The following is a 20714-nucleotide window of genomic DNA, read 5'->3' on the forward strand; positions in this document are numbered from 1 at the left end:
ATGTTTAATTCACCGACAGTGCCATATTGCGAATTTTAAATTGAAAGCCACGTACAAGAACAATCGTTCTTAACAACACCGTTTAAAATTACGTTTCCCTAAATAGGTTGTTTTAAAAAAGTTCATAAGTAAACAAGAATTCAAATAAAGTGTCAATTAACCTAAAGGGTATTAAATTTAACTTTATCTACATACTACGAAAAATTAAAAAAAAATTCTTTTCAACTTCGCTCATTTGGTATAATTTAGTTTGGTCCTGCGTGGAGACGCGGACGTCATAACAAAATTAAGCCAAGGATAATTCTCGCCGCGCTAAATTAGCCGCACGCTGTTCAAATTTAAACTGGCCTAATTTAAAACAATTGGCAAAAGACGAATTAGAAGTTGGCCCTGCGGAGAAATCATTTCGAATTGAGGAGATGACGCTCGCGCTAAACACCAGCGATAAGAGACTTTGACGCGCTTTTTACGTTTATGGCAATGTACGAAACATTACCCTTAATGAAAGAATATAGACCCACTATGTCAGCGACACCCACACCAATAATTCGGGGACCAATTCGTAGCTAGACTCGAGCGTAATTAGTCAAGGGTGGATGAAAGGAAAGTAAGCTAGGACTCGCTCTAAACGAGCGTTGTATCCACCCGGAAAAGCTGACGAAAAATTGCATACATTATGTCATTTGCCGCGAATCGCGACTTATTAAATGACCTTTAACTGTTTCCAACAATTGTACGGCAAAAGTGAACGAACTGGCACTTTCACTTAAGTACATTCTGCTTAAAGATAAGCCGATTAGGCCTAGCTTTGTTTAATTATTACTTTGAAAAATGTCAATGCTGATTTTAGAAACTATTAATCTAAATCTGTACCAGCGGAGCAGAATGATTTCAAGAAAACCAAAAATTTAACTGCATATGAAGATATTTAGTGTAAGCCATATGCATACAAGCAGAGCGAAGTTTTGGAAAAGTCATTTGTCCAAAAAATCGGTAAGAATCTCAAATAAATATCATTTAATACTGTGCCATACAGCGTCTACGATTTGGGTACATTTGTTCGAATTTAATTCGTCCGAACGGTGGTACAAATGTCCGAATGCCGGAAAACAGGATCGTATTTCCGAAAAAGTTTTTATTTTAACCTACAACTTACCTTAAATATCCACAACATTCAACGCAATTCCCACTTACTATATCGGACGAAAAAAAATTCGGACAAAAAAAAAACAACAATAAGAAATACTAATTTAGCGACAGAATTCGGACAAGTAATGCTACCGATTCGGGCGAATGAAACAAACAAGTGGTCCAATTCGAATAATTGGAACATTTGTTATTTCGGCGGTTCGGACGAATGAAATTCGAACAAATGTACCTACCCCAGCTTCTACACGGTAGTAGTATCATTTTAACCATTGAAAAAGGCTTAGTCCTGACATTGTCTAACATCCATTAAATAAAAATTCAAAGGTTTGATCAAATGGATAACCTTTAGAATACAAGTTCGTAATTGAATGAGCACAATTGTTCGTGAACTATCACAGATGGATCCGAAGTTGAAGGTCGTGAGTACCAATCCTTCTGACTGACTAAAAAAATTCCACTCAAAAATCATCTATTAAAGTATTTTTACACCTAAAGGTTAGCAATAATTTACAAACGCTGACGAAAATACTATAGGCCTAAATGCCAAAATACGTAAAATAACCGTATTACTCCATCTACCGATGAAAAGCGTCATAACTAAGCTCCTTAGGGATGGTTACTTATTTTTAAACAAAATTTTCCTTCCTTTCCACCGCGATTTTTTTTCTTTTTAAACATCTTCAGAAAAATCAGCCTGCAAAGGTGAAGGTAGAGGAACATTTCTGCCGTAAGAGATCTATGATACTTCCTTCGTAAGAGGTGTATACTATATACGTTCGTCGTAAGAGATATATGATATACCGCTGTCGTAAGAGATGCGTGATAAACTTATCGTAAGAGATGCATGATATACATATCGATAGAGATGTATGATATACTGCTGTCGTAAAATATCTATTTAAATGTCGTAAGAGATGCACGATAATCTTAAGATTATCCAGCATTTCTTACGTCATGAGATTATCGTGCATCTCTTACGACATAAGATTATCCAGCATTTCTTACGTCATATGTCGTAAGAGATGCACGATAATCTTAAGATTATCCAGCATTTCTTACGTCATGAGATTATCGTGCATCTCTTACGACATAAGATTATCCAGCATTTCTTACGTCATATGTCGTAAGAGATGCACGATAATCTTAAGATTATCCAGCATTTCTTACGTCATGAGATTATCGTGCATCTCTTACGACATAAGATTATCCAGCATTTCTTACGTCATATGTCGTAAGAGATGCACGATAATCTTATGTCGTAAGAGATGCACGATAATCTTATGTCGTAAGAGATGCACGATAATCTTATGTCGTAAGAGATGCACGATAATCTTATGTCGTAAGAGATGCACGATAATCTTATGTCGTAAGAGATGCACGATAATCTTATGTCGTAAGAGATGCACGATAATCTTATGTCGTAAGAGATGCACGATAGTCATATGTCGTAAGAGATGCACGATAATCTTATGTCGTAAGAGATGCACGATAATCTTATGTCGTAAGAGATGCACGATAATCTTATGTCGTAAGAGATGCACGATAATCTTATGTCGTAAGAGATGCACGATAATCTTATGTCGTAAGAGATGCACGATAATCTTATGTCGTAAGAGATGCACGATAATCTTATGTCGTAAGAGATGCACGATAGTCTTATGTCGTAAGAGATGCACGATAATCTTATGTCGTAAGAGATGCACGATAATCTTATGTCGTAAGAGATGCACGATAATCTTATGTCGTAAGAGATGCACGATAATCTTATGTCGTAAGAGATGCACGATAATCTTATGTCGTAAGAGATGCACGATAATCTTATGTCGTAAGAGATGCACGATAGTCTTATGTCGTAAGAGATGCACGATAATCTTATGTCGTAAGAGATGCACGATAATCTTATGTCGTCAGATATGTATTATAGAAGTGTCGTAAGAAATGTATGAAATATAATAGTGTCGTAAGAGATATACATCCGTCGTAAGAGATGTACAATATACATCGGTCGTAAGAGATGTACAATATACATCCGTAGTAAGAGAGTCAGAGATGCATGATATACTGCTGTCGTGAGATATGAATTTTATTCTTCAGTCTTAAAAGATCAGTACTACACTTCTGTCGTAAGAGATTTATTATGTAGTAGTGTTGTTAGAGTTGTATGGTATACTTCCGTCGTAAGAGATGCATGATATACTCTTACTATTTCGAATTTCCCAAATTAGTAGCGACACTTAACGAGAGAAAGTACCCAAGCACGTACTCGAGAAGGGAGCGCACGATCTCTTTTAATATTTGGAAGTGGAGAGACCTTTTGAAGGTTGTAATTAGCTGTATTAAATAATAAAATTGATCATCATTGAAAAACGAGGAACCGCCAACCTATTCGGTAGAGTTCCATTCATTGATTTCATTCAATCTAAACTAAGAGGCATAGAAGAAACTTCAAGTGAAAAGTAAATGTGGATAATGCTTTGAATGGTTCGTATCGAATCGGCGATTGAGTACAGAAATAACGTAAGCCAAGAGTCCCGCGATGACAGATTACTTGTTTGTTGCAGACAGAAATTATTTCAAATAACTGGGTGAGGTTTTTTCTCAGACCCCTTTCGTGGCGAAGGATTATTCTAGAATGAAGCCCGATGATTTTCTTGACATATTAATTATCCCTAAATATAAATAAATACTGCGTAACAAGACCAGGCCCAATAAAAACTTTAAGTTAAATTTTACTGAATTCGTTATCAAATATATTAAAGATTTTAATAGATAAGTATGTAAAGTTAAATACAAATTATTAAGATATAAATAGTTTAATGTCTAAATGATTTTTAATTCATGTTCAAGTTTCGTTCTTCCAAGTTAAAAATATTATATTAATATTGTAACAATTAAACTGTTAATACGTTAAAACAAGACCTGAACGTCGCGTTTATCTTTTATTTTTATTCTTAATTGTTACTCAGTCGTGTTCCTTTTCGTTATAAATAAACTTATTATCTTCCTCAACCTTATTGAACGTCGCAATATCAACAATTGTAAATTCTAGAATCTTAAATGCGGCTGCTATACAGCATAGACTGATCACGAAAAATATCAATGTGGAAATTTAATTGTTAGATTTGAAACCAGAAAGGCGAAACTGGTGCTTTGAAAACGTTGCCGAATGGAAATTAGTTTTACACTTCAATAACAATTATTAAAATTTTATAAATGTTAGAATCGTTTAAACCATTTAATTAAATATGAAACGATATAGGACAAATCCCATTATAAAATTTTTGTATTTGTAAATCCCTATTTCCGAAATGATTCTGGGACCCTTAAAAGGGGTAATACAAAAATAAAATAGTCTACTGTACTTCGATTCGTCAGTAAAAAATAAGTACAAACATTTTGTTAATAATTGTTTCGATAAAACTCAATTTTGTAATTAATGTTATACGTGTTTACGAACAACCAATAAAACGTGTTTTAAATGATTAAAATTCATTTTTAATCAAAACGGAGAACGGTTAAAATTACTTTGCGTTTTAAATTTATTAGAAATTGGGTTGCCACCGCTTTTTCACAATCAAATTCCCTGACTATTCCACGTTTTACCTGACTTATTCTGTTCCAAGATTTTGAATTTTCTTACCTATATTTAAGAAAAAAATTAAATTCTCTGATATTTAGCATGCTAAAATAAAGTAAATAAAATTCCACTGTATGTACAAAAATTAAGTTTTATTAAAAACTAGACGACTAGATTTTAATAAAACGTAATTTGTGTACATACAGTGGAATTTTATTTACTTTATTTTAGCTTGCTATTCGAATGTACAAGTGCCTTAACTTTTAAAATAATCTCTGATATTTCCCTGATTTTTATACCCATATTCAAATTCCCTGCCTTTTCCAAGAATTTCAGTTTCCCAGGTACCGTGGCAACCCTGTTAAATAAAATAAGCTGAAGAAAAGCGCGAGAGTTATGAATGAAATAATGAGGAAGAAGGCTAATCCTCTTACGCGTCGTAAATAACGAGACGCATTGGACAAGCCAAACGGCGTCATAAAGTTCTCTCTTTTCGGTTTGGAAGGCAAATAAGTTGAACCGGAATGAAGCAGAAGCGGTAATGCACGTTCCTTAATTTCGCTGACTGCGAATTATTTCTAAAATAAGAAGTAAACGTAATATCGTTCATCCCTGCCCGGATGAAAAAAAAGAGGAGTCATTGACTGTGAGAGGAGAGAGTGAGGGGGATGTTTGTCTAAGAGCACCGAAAGAAAAGAAGCGAAACCCTTTCTGCACACTTACAGCATTCGAGGCTACCCGAACGACTGACGGAATAAATGTCAAAGCCACTTCTTTGTCTTCGGCATTTTGAGAAAAAAATACGTCACGGCATGGGAAGTAACCTAGCTCATTCCGTGCCTTGAGAAATGATTTTTATTGGGCTGAGCGGACACGTCGACGAGCTTCGCAAAACTGAGAAACTTCACATTCCAACGCGAACGTAACAGATGGTTCTATCGAAAAAAATTAATAAAATGTTGCTTTTACGTCATTAAATAGTTATACAGTCTTCGCACGCGCGATTTGCACGAGCGTTAAAAAAATCCGAAATTCTTCGTAGATACTAATGAAAGTAAGAAAGAGTGACGTAAGACCTACGCTAAAAATAAGGGTCAGGTTAGTTTAGAGAATGGTGATAGTTTTCGCATAACTGTAAAGATAATTTGCTGGTTTAGTAAGGGGTAAATCATAATTTTAATTAAATAATAAAGTGTTTGTTACGCAAAATTGAAAATGAAAAGAAACCGCGGGTTACTCAAATAAGTAACATAATTAAATTAAATGTGTCGGTACTCAACATCACTTACCATAAGAGTTCTGGGTAATTTAAATTTCCTAGTTTATATGTATGTGATTTCCTGTAAAGATTTATTGAAACCGCGTTTTAATATTAGAAATAATGTACGGAATTGACTGCATCCAATGTTCTAATATTCATTTGTAAATCCAAATCTGTTTGAATAAAATAATATCGAATTAATTGAACTAAAGTTGAGTTTCATAAATTGTAATTGGTGAAAAAATTACATATTTTGGATTTTAATTTTTCGATTGAAGTCTAATTTGGATCTGCCAAATTTTCAATATAATTACGGACTGAAATTTAATCCGTCATATTCGTCAGCACTCGTGAGCGAAATTTTTCACCGCTAGGTGTTACATTAAAATTGTTAATTTGGGGACTTGTAGAACGTCATTGAAAACGTAGAAATATCGTTCGCGAAAAAAAATTGAATTTTTTACCGAAAAAACACGACTTGAAAAAGTAACACGTTAAGCAAGCTAAAATGAGTTTTTTCAATTTCCAATAATTTGGTTTATTTCTACGTTTCCGATATTTATAATTGACAATTTTAACGTAACACCTAGCGGTGAAAAATAAATTTTCAAAAAACGTGAAAACTTTTACGATTTCAATGAAATTTCGCTAACGGTTGTCCCCTGGTATGGATAACGTACACTAAAATTTTCAACATTCTAGAGAAAATTGTTTTGGAAAAAAATCGCTTTTCCGAGCAAAAAAAAACCATCCTGTATAAAAACATAGCGTTTAAAGATGGTTCATTTTTATAAACGTAAGCCGGGATCCGTTATTTTTACGCACGAAAATGTCTTTTACGTACCAGCAAGAAAAAAAAACACGTAAGGAGTAGAAATTTATCACAGCAACAAGTCGTCGCGTATTTTCCCTTTTAGAAACGCCGCCTAATCGAGGCTATTCCGGATTTTGACACCCACGAAAGCGCGAGGGCGATTAGGCCCAGCGAGACCCCGTAACGTACAATCCGACCTCCTCCCTGGCCCCCTCGCGACCCCATATTAGGAGCGGGGCTTCTGGCTGGCTAACGTCATAAGTAACATAACCTTAATAAGTATGACAGTTCCTATTGCTTTAATCTAAGAGCAACAAACACAAGGAGATCGCAGCTAGCCTTTAAACACGCTAACGCAGTGTTGTGTACAAATTGCATTGGACGAACCTTTACGCTGAATGTTTTACGGAAAGGGGGAAGACAATTTCCAAATTTTCCCCTTCTGTCAGCAGCAGGCACTAGTGCGTCCAACCAATGAAAATTGTACACAATAAAATGCACGACTTTTAACGGGTTGCGTTCTCCTTGTGTGGGGTGCTGTGTTTGTTGATCCTAGCTTTGATGTTAATTTCCTGACACTGACACTCGAACGGAGTAGCAAGCCCTTGGTAGTAGTATACATCGCCTGAGGTATATTTAGACACTAGGGGGCTTCGTGCTGAAAAGTGATAATTTTTCCTAATTGACTTAGTATTAATCAGCTAGTCTATTACCCAAGTCGCAAGTGATCTGGCGATTTTCAACGCCTCTTTAAAGCGGGTAACCGGGTTACCACGCGTAGGAGGGTGGTGGCAAACCCACCAACAAGTTTTTATGTAGAGGGGAAACTGAAGAACTCGGGGAAAAACTCCTTTAATCAGTAGGGAGAGAGCTCGCAAACTCTACGCAAAAGGAGTTGTTCCGAGTTTTCACCCAGCGCCACAAGCTCGGGTCGAGCTCGGCTTCTCTTGCTGCAAGTCGAAAGAGCTAAGTACTTCATTACCCCACATACTAATGGTTATTATGTTACTTCTGCTACCATGTTTGTATTAGAATCTCGACATGACGTTAAGTTTCTGCTCGAAGTAGTATCAAAGCGGGCTTCTGTTATTATTTGCGCGGAAAAATAGATTGACTCGAAGCCTATCAATATTCACGGCCGGGTTTCTCCAAAAATAAATGCAGATAAAAAAGTTTAAACAAATAATGGCAGACTGCAGTAAAAAGCAGACAGCCTCGCGTTTCGGGAGTATCGAAAACACAGCTGTTACAATCTAAGGTTAATAATATCGTACACTGGATACTTTTAGAAAGTGTTCAATTCAAATGTTAATATCTAAAGGTTTTATTGAAGCTGGGATGGCTAATTTAAACTTTGGTTTAATCCTTGGTGCAAGGCGTGGTTTAAACTGTGGTTTAGATTTAAGCTTAAACCAAGTGGTTTAATCCTTGGTGTAACGCTTGGTTTAATCTTGGGTGTTAGGCTTGGTTTAATCTTGGATGTAAGGCTTGGTTTAATCTTCCGTGTAAGGCTTGGTTTAAAATGTGGTTAAATCCTTAGTTTACATTTGTCTTAAACCAAGTGATTTAATCCTTGTTATCAGGCTTGGTTTAATCTTGGGTTTAAATTTTGGCTTAAACCAAGTGGTTTAATCATTGGTGTTAGGCTTGGTTTAAACTGTGGTTCATTCCTTGTGGGATATTTTAAACGTTTTTGAAGTTCGGTACTTTTTCTACTTAAATTAAATTTTTATTTATTGGATATATTTGGTTTAACAACGCCGTGATTTAGGTTTTTTTAACTATAAAATAAAGCAACAAAAATTAAATTTCAAAATAGTTACTAAAGTAAATGCCTAAGAATTTACCACATACGGAAAATCTAACCACTTCCACTTAAGGATAATAAGTATAAAATTTTCAACATTAATAAAGATTTCTACTTTGACTAACCCGACGATGGCACTATAAAACATTATTGGGCTTTCTATCTTCCATTTAATAACGGCGCACGACGCACGCTCGGTTTCAGCTGTTTATCGGAACGTGCAACCAAGTATTATAGTCGGCCTAAACATATTCCATTTAATTTGAAGTTGCAAAAAATAATTTTGTTATATTTGATTATAGATAAAAAATAGAATAGCATATAATATTGAAAAATGTTCGTAAACGAATAAGTTATGAATAATTATCCTAATTTTTATCATTTGCATTATAATATGAATAATAGTGTAGGCTATTTCTTATAATATCAATTCCAATACATTTATATATCACAGTGTTATTTACCCTAGTAACTCTGAGAAATAAGTGTTCTACTTAAAACCACGGTTGCTAACTCAAAGTAATTAAGCATATAATGATTTAATGAAGCTAATAGAAAGAACAACATTTAAATTTAAAGGAAATGACATTTACAACGTTTTAAAACCCTCGAAAAGAATCCGTTGTTTCGTAAATGTGAGTTGTCAATGGGAGCTAATCAAGGTTTTGACGTACGCTCGTCAATTGCGTGTCTGGCTTGTGAAGGCAGCGTTATCGCTACTGTCTGAGATACGGCGCTCTTAAAAGTTGTTGACGTTTAACAAAAAATTATTTAAAATTGGGGTAAATTCGATTATCGGTTATGATAAAAGGATAATTTCGTCTATACACCTTCCCAATCGTAGTATCCCAAGCCGTTTCGTCTCTAACACGACGAAGATGTTTGCGGTAAAGCCTAGATAATAATTGCAAACAGATAACAATGTAAATTTAACCATATAAAAATTAGTTGTTTCAGGTGGGAAGTTTTGCAGCATCCTAAATTGGGTAAATTCAAAAAATTACCAAATAACTTAAGTATATAAGGTAAACTTGTTTCAAAAACTATAATTAGATGTTGTTATCTCTATGATCTGAATTTTGGTTCAATTTGTTTTTAATTAAATTCTTATTTTGCGTGACATCAATGTAATAAATTCCTTATTTATCAACCCAGATTTGCTTTATAGATTTTATAATTCTTTTTCAACAAACTAGATTTGCATTATAGATTTTTTTAAGCATTCATAAAAATCCTTTTTCTGGAACTGGAGACTTTCTCATACACAAATAACTAATTTGGAAAAACGCACGCTGCTCCAAAAAGTTTTTAATTTGGCGGTCAAAATATGCTCCATTTGTACGCTCTAGCTGTCGCAACACTTGGTGCGTACGAAATTAGTTTTCAAATTAAGTCTAGGTTTCTTTTACGGCCGCTAAAACTAAAAAAATCAGTAAACCTTTAAAAGAACGTAAAAGTTAAATTTTAATTTGAAACGCACTATGTTTATAAAATGGGTAGGAAAACCATAACGTCAGAAAATCGATTTGCGGGTTTGGAAACCAACTAGAGTTCCGTGATATAGTTTACTGATTAACAAAGTGCGCCGTAGCCCAGGTTGAAGTAGAGTGGTTGGGAGGTGCAGACACCATCGCCGCATACCAAAAAGGGTGGGAAAGCCAAGCGCATTTAACTTAATTAAATTAAAAATTAGCGGTACTTCGCAGCCGCTTCGACACAGCGTGAATTGGGGGCTTCTTTTCTTTCTAATGGGTCCGCCTGGCGAGAGAAAGAGGTGGTGAGCACGTATGGAGCCATCGTGAGTGCCTCGACAAAAGGTACTTCAGGTTTCTCTTCGTCCGTGCTCGAAGCAGGGAAAAGGAAATTGAAACCATTAATTTGCTTAGTAGCGTACGACGACTTTTCTCCTGACCACAAACTTTAATCCTTCAATGGCATAAGCGCGTCAAAGTGAACTGTCACGCCCAATTGGGTGAATACGTTTTAATACTAAGTGGTTGACAATTTCGCTAGTCAGTTGGTTTTAAAACTTTCTCTACCTTCGGGGAAATTAATTTTATAGTCAGGAAACGAATATAGCGGTTAAAAGAAGGGCTACGCTCCGCAGTTGTCATTTTCTGAAGGGCGCGGTGCGCAAATGCATAAAACCGAAAAATGACTCTATATAATGAAAGATTTCGAATGTCCACGATCTGGAATTTTTAATACAAATGCACCTTGCAAATTGTGCTTCACGTTAAGCGGTCTTCAAATATTTAAACTTTTCACTATAATTATTAGGATCCACCTAATTATTAAGATCAAATGAACCTAATTATTAGGATCAAATGAACCCAATTATTAGAATCAAATGAACCTAATTATTACGATAATTGAACCTTATTATTAGAATCAAATGAACCTTATTATTAGGATCAAATGAACCTGATTATTATAATCAAATGAACCTAATTATTAGGATCAAATGAACCTAATTATTAGGATCAAATTAACCTAATTATTAGTACCAAATGAACCTATATATTAGGACCAAATGAACCTAAATATTAGGACCAAACGAACCTAAATATTAGGACCAAATGAATCTATTAACAAGAATCAAATGAAACTATTTACACGGATCAAATGAACCTATTTACACGGATCAAATGAACCTTTTCACACGGATCAAATGAACCTATTTAACGGAATCTAAACGAGTTTATAAGGATAAAAATGAACCTACATATAAAGAAAGAAATGGTTGATTTACTCGTATCTAATGAACCTAATTATTATGAAGCAAACGAACCCAATCATTACAACCAAACGAACCTTTTCTTTAAAACTAAATGGGTCCAAATATTAGAAACAAATGAACATGTTTTATGTGCTTGTTTTTTAAGGAATTTGATTAATAATTCCAATTTGAAGTTTTTTGGAATTCTTTCCCGAAAGGCATCCCACTTGAACGCGACCACGCAAGCAGAATGTTTTCAAGAAAAATAAAAACTCGCCAGAATGTCAAGGTTTTATTTATGTTCTATTATCTGCATATAAGGACAAAATAAAGCATTTCTCAAACTCTTAAATAATCAGAGAAATGCGTAAAGAAATTTCATGTTCCTCGTTAGTAAATTAAAAAAACAATAGCTTATCTAATTTCATTGTGTTTTTTAATTTGTAAATCCCTTATTTGCGAATTAAAGTATAAACATATTTACCGTTAATTGTTTGAGTATGCCAATGTTTAATACAACGCAGATTCGATTCTTGTACGCGACAGAAGAGCTAACCCTTGAATCATAAATATTGTAAAAGTTTAAATAATTTTTCAATACAAAAATTTCTTTAAATTGTTTCTAAATAATTCAGCAAATTATTTGGAAAATTATGGCAAATACATTTTCTAACTAAGAATGTATTTGTTACTTCTTTGGGATAAGGACTTTTATCATTGCTCATAATCTCCCTCGCGCTCGATGAGAAAATTCCAAGCCCCTAGGTAAAATGATATCAGCCCTATATACCATTGGTTGTCTAAAGGTCTATTCACACGAGCCAACTTTTTGATCCAACTAGATGAGTCAACTTTGAGTTGAGTAAACTAGTTGGTTCGTGTGAATAAAAGTTCGATGAGTTGATCCACCAAAAAAGTACGCCAGAAAAAAATGGATCACTGATCCATTTTTGCTGACTCAGCATTTTGATAAGAAAAGTTGGCTCGTGTGAAAAGACCTTTAGGGTTGTTAAAACAGACGCCGGTGAAGTTTTTCCTTCATTACCAGTAAATATCTCAAATGAAAAGAACTCAAGTTCAAACGCTTTTTGGAAAATTTTAAAAATTGCTGATGCATCTTTAGTATAAACACGACATTACATTTTTATTTTATTTAATTATGATTCTAACATGGGCACGTGTAAACTAATATTAATTTTCGAATTAGCCGCGCATGGTATATTAGCAAAAAAAGCAAGAAAATTCCTCATTTTAATGGAATGTTTAATTACAATGTCCTTCTGGAGACGGAATGCAATAGCAAGTGTTTCTCTCTCTGGGCGAAGGGGTCGCAGTCAGCACCCTCTGGTGGCACCGAAAAAAGGGTTGCCCACGCTTTTCATAACATACAAGTCATAAATAATATTATCTCTCTTTCTTTCAAGTACGCCAGAAATTGCATTTTTGGCAGCGCTGATGCTAGCCACACGCTAACCTTAAATTAAATATTAAATCTTTTGTTTATTGGAAGAAATATAAGTTGTTAGCTTTATAACCATTGATTGGAATCGTTTCGCGAATGCTTCGAATAGTTAAAGACACTCAAACAGTTTGTTATTTCAAGAGGAATGTTTTAACAATGTCGAAAGTTGTTTCAAGAATACCAACGAATCTCGATATAATTTAATTTTCATGTTTCAGAATTCTGTTACATAATCTATAACCACCGATTTATATTTTTTGAAATATTTATTCGATTTTTAAATTATTTAATACCAACAAACTCGCAATTTACAGTTTAATTAAATATAAAAATCATCTACGACATCAAATGAAGAAAACAATCACCAGTTAGCCTAGCTTGTGTTAAATCTGGTGGCAGAAATGAAAAAAGTGATACACTTGAAATATGGAATTTTAATTCTCTTTAAATTTGACTAAATACGGGATTTTTATCGAAAATTACACGCTTAACCAGCTGTATCTTTTTCAGTTTAAGTGACCCAAAGTTTATTTTTATTATATTTGTTTTACTTAAGTCAGTTTGAAGTTTGTCTGAAAAGGGTATAACCAGAAGTAAATGAACCGAGTTATCAGACCGCTATACTAAACGCATTTTCCATATGAGATCTCCCTTTAATCGACGTTTTCAAATTTCGCGCCTTCATAGCTCCACTATCGCCATCTATCGACATGTATATCGAATGTGGATACCCACAATACCCTAGTGCAATTTTATCCGGGAACTGAAGGGGGTGAAACTCCATGGATTTTCATCTCCCCACGTTAAGGAAAATGGCTTTCAAAAATTTTGGCCCTCTCCTATAACTTCGGTTCATTTACTTCTGGTATAACCAAGTTATTAAACTATAATATGAACGGTTTGCCAAGATTTTCTCCGTAGTAATATGCAAACTAAATTAATTTTAAGTTAAATATTTGTTAAATTACTTGTAGATTTAAAAATGAATTGAAAAAATGTACCCTTAATCTGGATATTATACCACGATAGGTTCAAATACGGGGAAACTCTTCAGTATCATTTTTCTATTTCAGCTTTTTCAACGCAAGATATCATCTGTTTCTAATTGAGCCTATTACAAATTTGGTTTCAGCAACCGCTTTCTAATCTTGCAAATGTCCCCGGGGTTAACCTCTCGGAACAAATTGATTCTTTCGCCGGCACGACGATCATCATAATCCCCCAAATAGCCAAATGCCATATGTTATTTATCAAAGGTAAATTAAACTATACCCTTCTGCTTTGAAGGGGTTATGACATTCACAATATGAACTACTATTGACAATAACAAACCAATTCAATAAAACTGACATTCACAATATGAGCTACTATTGACCAAAACAAACAAATAGATAAAACTATCATTAACAATAGGAGCTACTATTAAGAAAAACAAATCAATTAAATAAAACTGACACTAACAAAATGAGCTACTATTGACAAAAAAACAAGTAGATAAAACTGACGTTAACAGTATGAGCTACTATTAAGAAAAAGAAATCAATTAAATAAAACTGACATTAACGGTATGAGCCAGAATTGCAAAAACAATATTAATCATTAAAACTATGACGTAGACCTCACAATAAACTTTTAAAAAAAGTTCATTAAATTTTCTATAATGATTTATAAAAATTTAATTCAATATTTTTAATAAGTTGTGGGTTAAGTAGTATATTAATAAAATGCAAATTTTTTATTAAAAATAACATTGTTATATTACTAAAAAAATTAAATAGTGAGAAAAATAGTATCTCGATCTTTTACTCAAAAAACATCGGTACTGTAAATCTTAATATATCTAATCTTTATCTTTAAGAGGTAAAGCTACTCAATTCAATTTGCTGTACATTTTAAGATACAAGCAAACCGTAATTTTCAGACACAGGAAAGATTAGAGATATTCAATCAAGTACAAATTCGTGCCACAAAAAACCGTACAGAGAGACAATTTCACTACGCGAAGCAATATTTTAAGATAATTTTACTGAATTTTAGTGGTTTAACGAAGGAGGCAAAGACGTAATTTGATACTAGTTTTATGTTAATCCAGTTCTTTGAATGACTCTGAATTAGTCGCTTGATGACTTTGGCCTATGGTGGTGCCTTGGGTATTAGCCTAGCTCATTATTATTATTATTATTATTATTTATTATTATTTAAAAATAAAAACTCAATTTCTATGCATGGATCAAACCTTTCTCTATCGTTTAAAATAATTTAACTGATTTTTAGGAGATTAAATAAGGAGGAAGTTGTCTGGTAATCCAGTTATTTGAAAGAATGGCTCTGAATTAATTATATCGTTCAAAATAAATTGGGTGATTTTTAGTAGATTCATTAGTAGACATAATGCTGTAACTCAATATTAGTTTTGTGATAATCCAGTTTTTTTGGGAACCTACAGTAGTAAGTAAAATGATTCCAGTATATATCAAACCTTAAACTAGTGTAAAACCAAATTAAGTCCATTATTCAAGGAGATATAAAGTCGTAAATCAAGGCTAGTTTTTGGGGAAAAACGTAACTATTTAACTATTGACTTTAAAATATCCAAACCTATTTTAAGCAATTGAGAATAGTGTAAGCTATTCGACAAACTTAGTATCGCGAGTCGAAAAAAATACCGCATATAACATTTATTGAGTGGCGATATATCGAATATAAATCTAACTTGAAAAAATATTCGAAACTGTGCGAATGGTCTTTAAATCCGTAGAGCAACAATGAAGATTTATCGCGCGAAGCGAAGGAATGGCACGCCGTGGAATGCCGCGGATATAAATTGGATTAATTTAGCGCGGAATTCGGTCAAATGGAATTTGATTTTTTACTCACTGATAGTGGCGGCGGTCAGAGCAGCTGTAATCCCTGCCATCGCAGCCGCAAAATAAAAGTCGATAAACCACCGCTACCGATTTCAATTTCCTTCTCGATGCAATAATAAGCGCACTTTTCTAATAACGGCGGTGGTCTTGGTCGGAATGCTCGCCACCAACTCCCAAAACACGCCGAAGCAACGGACGCGGCAACGCGAATGCCGGTGGGAAGCAAAAAATGATTATCAAAGATGAAACAAGTCGCTTTCGCCCACAACGAACGGCACGCAACTCCCCGCGACACGCCGAGAGAGAGACTAGTCAGGAGGTCCGATTTGATTGCCCGTTATTTTCTTGTTTTACGATATGGAATACAATAAAGAGATTTACTTGGCGCGTTGGTTGAGAGAGTGGGGGATTCCCACCCACGAAAGCGAGGCTTAATTAGCGCCCTCTCTCGAGAGAAAGAGGAATTAGAAGGGGATTCCATTTAAACACAAACAAAATGAAATGCTTTGACTGACAACTCAGAACTGGAGTTTCTTCATTGGTGATCGGGTTTCCCTCATTTACATACGAACAAGATTAATTACGAGCGCGTGAGTCATCATAAGTATCGAGATACGCGTTAATATAGGTAAATGTAATAAACGTAAGTCTGATACTAAATGATTTCCCATCATGATCGTCTGTATTAGGAGGTTTGATCAAGTGGAAATTAGTGTTGTAAGTCGGAAAAGTTTCCGCGGGAAATGACCGAGACCTTTTTTCCGGAAAAAATAAAAAAGTTTTAATTCCATGATAAGTTTAATATAATGTTTGCAAATTTAAATAAAGCGGCCTTTTCGCCTCATTTTAATCTAATCTAAAAGTAAAACCAAATCTCTAGACTAGTTTAAACTGGTTAACAATGTAACACTATTAATGTTTTGTAGTATGTTTACTGATATTAGACATTTTATATCGATAAAAAGTTAAAAACTTTAAAAACCGTTAAAAAGTAAAATATGTTTCAATTTTTATTTTTCCGATTTGCGGAAAATTTTCCGTATTTTATTTTTCCGGAAGATTAACAACACTAGTGGAAATCTTTAATAAATTCGATCAAATGATTAAATAATTAGTTATCATACTTTTATCAAAGTGAAACATTTTACTTTTAAAGGCGTTGTATTTTCCAATAAGCCTTGGTTGATCCATTAAAAAGCGGACTTTTAACCGTAGTTACCTGGCAGTTCCAAAGACTTGTAACGACTAGCTGTGACGTCTTAGTCCTTTACTACATTATGACCTATGTGGTTAATGTAGAAACTGATTATCATAAAACAATTAGCGTTTGGAGAGTGTCATATTTATGTTTATTATGTTACTTTTGATGCAATTTTCTACGTCAGTATACATTAACGGTATATTTCTCCAATTTCGATTTCGTTAAATTGGAAATTCAAATTTCTAAAATGAATGATCGGTTTTTTGAAGGTCAAGATCGCAATTTTCAAGGTCGAGATTGTCAATTACTAAACATAGTTTAATAGGGTACAGCTGTTTTAAAGTAATGCATTGATATTTTTGGATACACCTGCAGATTTTAAACTTTATTATATTGATTAATAATGAGGGTGGGTGAAAATTATCTTCCTCCAATCTTGTGTAGAGTTACTTCACAAGTTACTATAATAATTGGTCTAAGCTATTTATTAATTGACACACTTGCAGCAAAAGTGATAAAATTTCAAGAAAGTAATAAATAAAAATAATAATCAGCTAGGCTAATACCCAAGCCACCACCTTAGGCCTAAGTCATCAAGCGACTTACTATAGAATATCATACTTCTCTCTTCTAGCGACGAATATTTTTAACGTTATACCTATTTCTCAAAATACGCGGTTTTTTCCACCCGTTTCTCGCTCTGAAACTAGAGCAGGAGCAAGAGTATTGCACATTTAAAAGCGTTTTTTCTTAAATTCAAAGGGTACTTGTAACTATCTCTATATTGCAAATTGTCCAATAGAATTGTTAAGACCAAAAAAGGTAAGAAATAAATTAGCTATTGTAGGTTTAAAATCGTTTTTCAACTTCATAGGGCACTTCGATAAAAGAAATTATCTCCTTTATAATGCTAATTGCCAAAGAGACGTTTAAAAGTCGATTATCGGTACCAGTGAATTTCTTACTATTACGGTACAGGGTGAAGAAACAACTTCAAAAACGAAACACGCGGAATTGAGATTGAAGTTGGCCAGCCATACATTCCCATAAGCAATTATGCAAGCGTTATAAATGTTAATGTTAGGCCTATTTTGTAACGAGTCCGCGACGAATGTTGCCAATTAAATACGAGCAGCCAAAGAAACTTGTTTCCCCAAATGAAGGCAATTAAGAAGAAAGTAATTATGAAAGTGTATCGTACTGCTTAAAACCAACTCGAATATATTTGGAACATACGCCTATTATATGGCGTACCTTGCATCGTGCGTAAAACTATAATTGGCCTTGTTGAAATGGTTCTACGCTACTCCGCGACGCTAAAGTTTAACTCTATCTCCGCGCGCTTGTGAGGCGAGGAGTGTACCCCAAGGGCCCGAACAGAGGAACGTTTCAAGGGAGGAGGATCTAATCGAGAGAAAATTAGAGAAATCCGCCTTCGCGCTTATTGTTTCTTGGAAAATGGCATTTCTCGGAAGATGGCGCTCGTTAGCCCTTCACTCACTGTCTACAAGTCAATATACACTAAGTCCAATTTGCCCGTTTTTTCGATTTTGCCCAATTAACCCGAAACAATTTAACTTAATTTAAACTGTTGGAACTTTGGTCACTGTGGAATAATTTTAAAATTTAAATATTTTCAATTGAACTCTTAAAATTTAGAAAACAAAAATTTTATTATTTCAAAGATTATGAAATATGGATTAATTAAGAAGTAATTGTTGTAAACATTCAGATAAAATATATCAGGCCTACGCCTAATATAACGTAAAATAAATATAAAATATCCTTTATCAATATTGAAAAGTTGTTCTAAATTTACAAACTCCCACAACGAAAACGAGATTAAAGTTAATTCTAACTATACATGTCAAAAACATACTTCTTATTTTCAATAAAATAATAATTTAATGTAAAAAAATAACTCTCATGAATTGTTTAAAAACGTTTAATGATTAATATCAATACGTGTGAAGAGTCGAAAGGTGTTTTCGCCAAATTTTTCGGTTTCCACTAGACCCATAACAAAATAGGGGCCGCAGACGAGGCTTAAGTGAGACCTTTGGACGGAACATCCTGTTTGTGACGTTTTGAACCACGTGACCGCCATTGAATTTACAGGCGGAAGTAAGGAAACGGATGTTCCGTCCAAATGCTGAGTTGCATAAAAACTTGTAGAGGTTAACGGTAAAATTAAGTGTAGAGAGCTGTTGGCTCGCGTGTCTTGCGGGGCTTGCCACCACCCTCCTACGCATTGTAACCCGGCCACCTGAACTAAAGGCTTTAAAAGTCGCTAGGTGGTACATTGGATATTAGCCTAGCTGTTTATTATTATTACTATTATTATAATTCCCTTAACAAATATGGGGTATTATTGCAGTGAAAAATTTAATTTTTTTTAAATCAAACATCATTAGAGTTGTTAATTTTCCGGAAAAATAAAATGCGGAAAAATTTTCTCTAATCGGAAAATAAAAATTTAAACATAAATTATTTTTTAAAGTTTTTAATTTTTTAAACTTTTTATCGATATAAAATGTCTAATAACAGTAACCATATTACAAAACATTAATAGTGTTACATTGTTATTCCATTTAAAACTAGTCTTGAGGTTTAGTTTTACTTTTAGATTCGAAAAAATGAGGCGAAAATGTCGCTTTATTTAAATTTGCTAACAATATTAGACTAATCATGGACTGAAAAGTTTTTTTAATTTTTTCGGAAATTTTTCCGGAAAAAAGGCTTCGGTCATTCTCCAGAAAAGTTTCCGACTTACAACGCTAATTATAATTTACTCAACAAATATGGAGTACTATTGCAGTGAAAAATTTTCAAAATTTATTTTAATCAAACCTCATTAGTTTACCAAACAAATCTTATACTTCTTAGTATTTTAGTAATGGTAATCTTGATATCTAACTAAACACCTTGAATGCATCATTTTAAATAGATCACTAGCGAAAAAAATGATACTTGAAGATTGTATATTTTGGCTCTAAGCCGCGGCGCCAAGTTCGTAACATTGCAGCGGGCATCGAGCCGGATATCCTTCGTACCATGAAATTAAACCCAAGTCGATGAGATACGGATAAGAGATCTCTTGGGCATCCTCCGTGATTAGAGGAGGAGCGACGCGCTAATTGGACCATTCCGAGTTGGATTTGGCCCAAGGGCGCAGATCCCATTGAGGCGAAAGGGAACTTTGACTTATTTCTGCAAAATACGAAGGAGGAACCAACCTTCGGGGTTCATTGATACTTTTTAAAACAATTTAATGGCGTAGCGCGTAATTAAGCCGGGAGCGCTAATTATATACATTTACTTAGTTCTTGTTCAATTAAGGGGAGTTTAAAGATTAATATTTGTGGTGGAAAAAAGAATTTCTGTTTCCTGCCGCCAGGTTTAACAGAAACTAAGGCCAACTGGTGCTAGTTACGTTAAATACAGGTCGTAGGCTGCAGGGCCGTCTTAAGGCATGGGCTAAATGGGCTACAGCCCAGGGCCCCCAGCCAGTTTTGGGGTCCCGGAAAGGACAGCCATACAGCCTCTACTCTAGGGATAAACATTAAGTTGGTTAAATATTATTCATGATCATTTAATATTATGTATCTTTTAGTTACGTCTAAAGTAATTTGACTCATCGCCACATCGCGTATCATAGGGTATCTACAATTTCTAAACCCCAACTGCGAGTCACTGTCAGTAAAACTCTTATTTTCAGTAGGTCTATGTTATACTTTCGAAAATAAAAGTTTCGGGTTGATTATTGTGTAGTTGAATTTAGACAACGGACATACAAAGGCTGACCGCTGGGGATTGCAAAGGTCTTAAGAAATAATTTAGCCCAGGGCCCCAAAAGG

General features: G+C 34.3%; 1 protein-coding gene across 28 annotated transcripts in view; it reads right to left on the minus strand.

Annotated features, from left to right (window-relative positions):
- The window catches only part of trol (terribly reduced optic lobes), a 261569-nt gene that overhangs the window by 118956 nt on the left and 121899 nt on the right, over positions 1 to 20714 (minus strand). The window contains exon 1 of one of the 28 annotated variants that reach the window (XM_090174739.1): positions 15667 to 15925. The exons of the other annotated variants lie outside the window; for them this stretch is intronic. Within the exon in view, the coding sequence (XP_090030865.1) occupies positions 15667 to 15706 (40 nt within the window). The 5' untranslated portion in view covers positions 15707 to 15925. Of the gene's footprint in view, positions 1 to 15666; positions 15926 to 20714 lie in introns of those variants that run through there. 28 annotated transcript variants of the gene reach the window in all.

The sequence above is a fragment of the Leiobunum rupestre genome, chromosome 1, assembly GCF_980474605.1.
Source record: "Leiobunum rupestre chromosome 1, qqLeiRupe1.1.hap1, whole genome shotgun sequence".
Classification (NCBI taxonomy): Eukaryota; Metazoa; Arthropoda; class Arachnida; order Opiliones; family Sclerosomatidae; genus Leiobunum; species Leiobunum rupestre.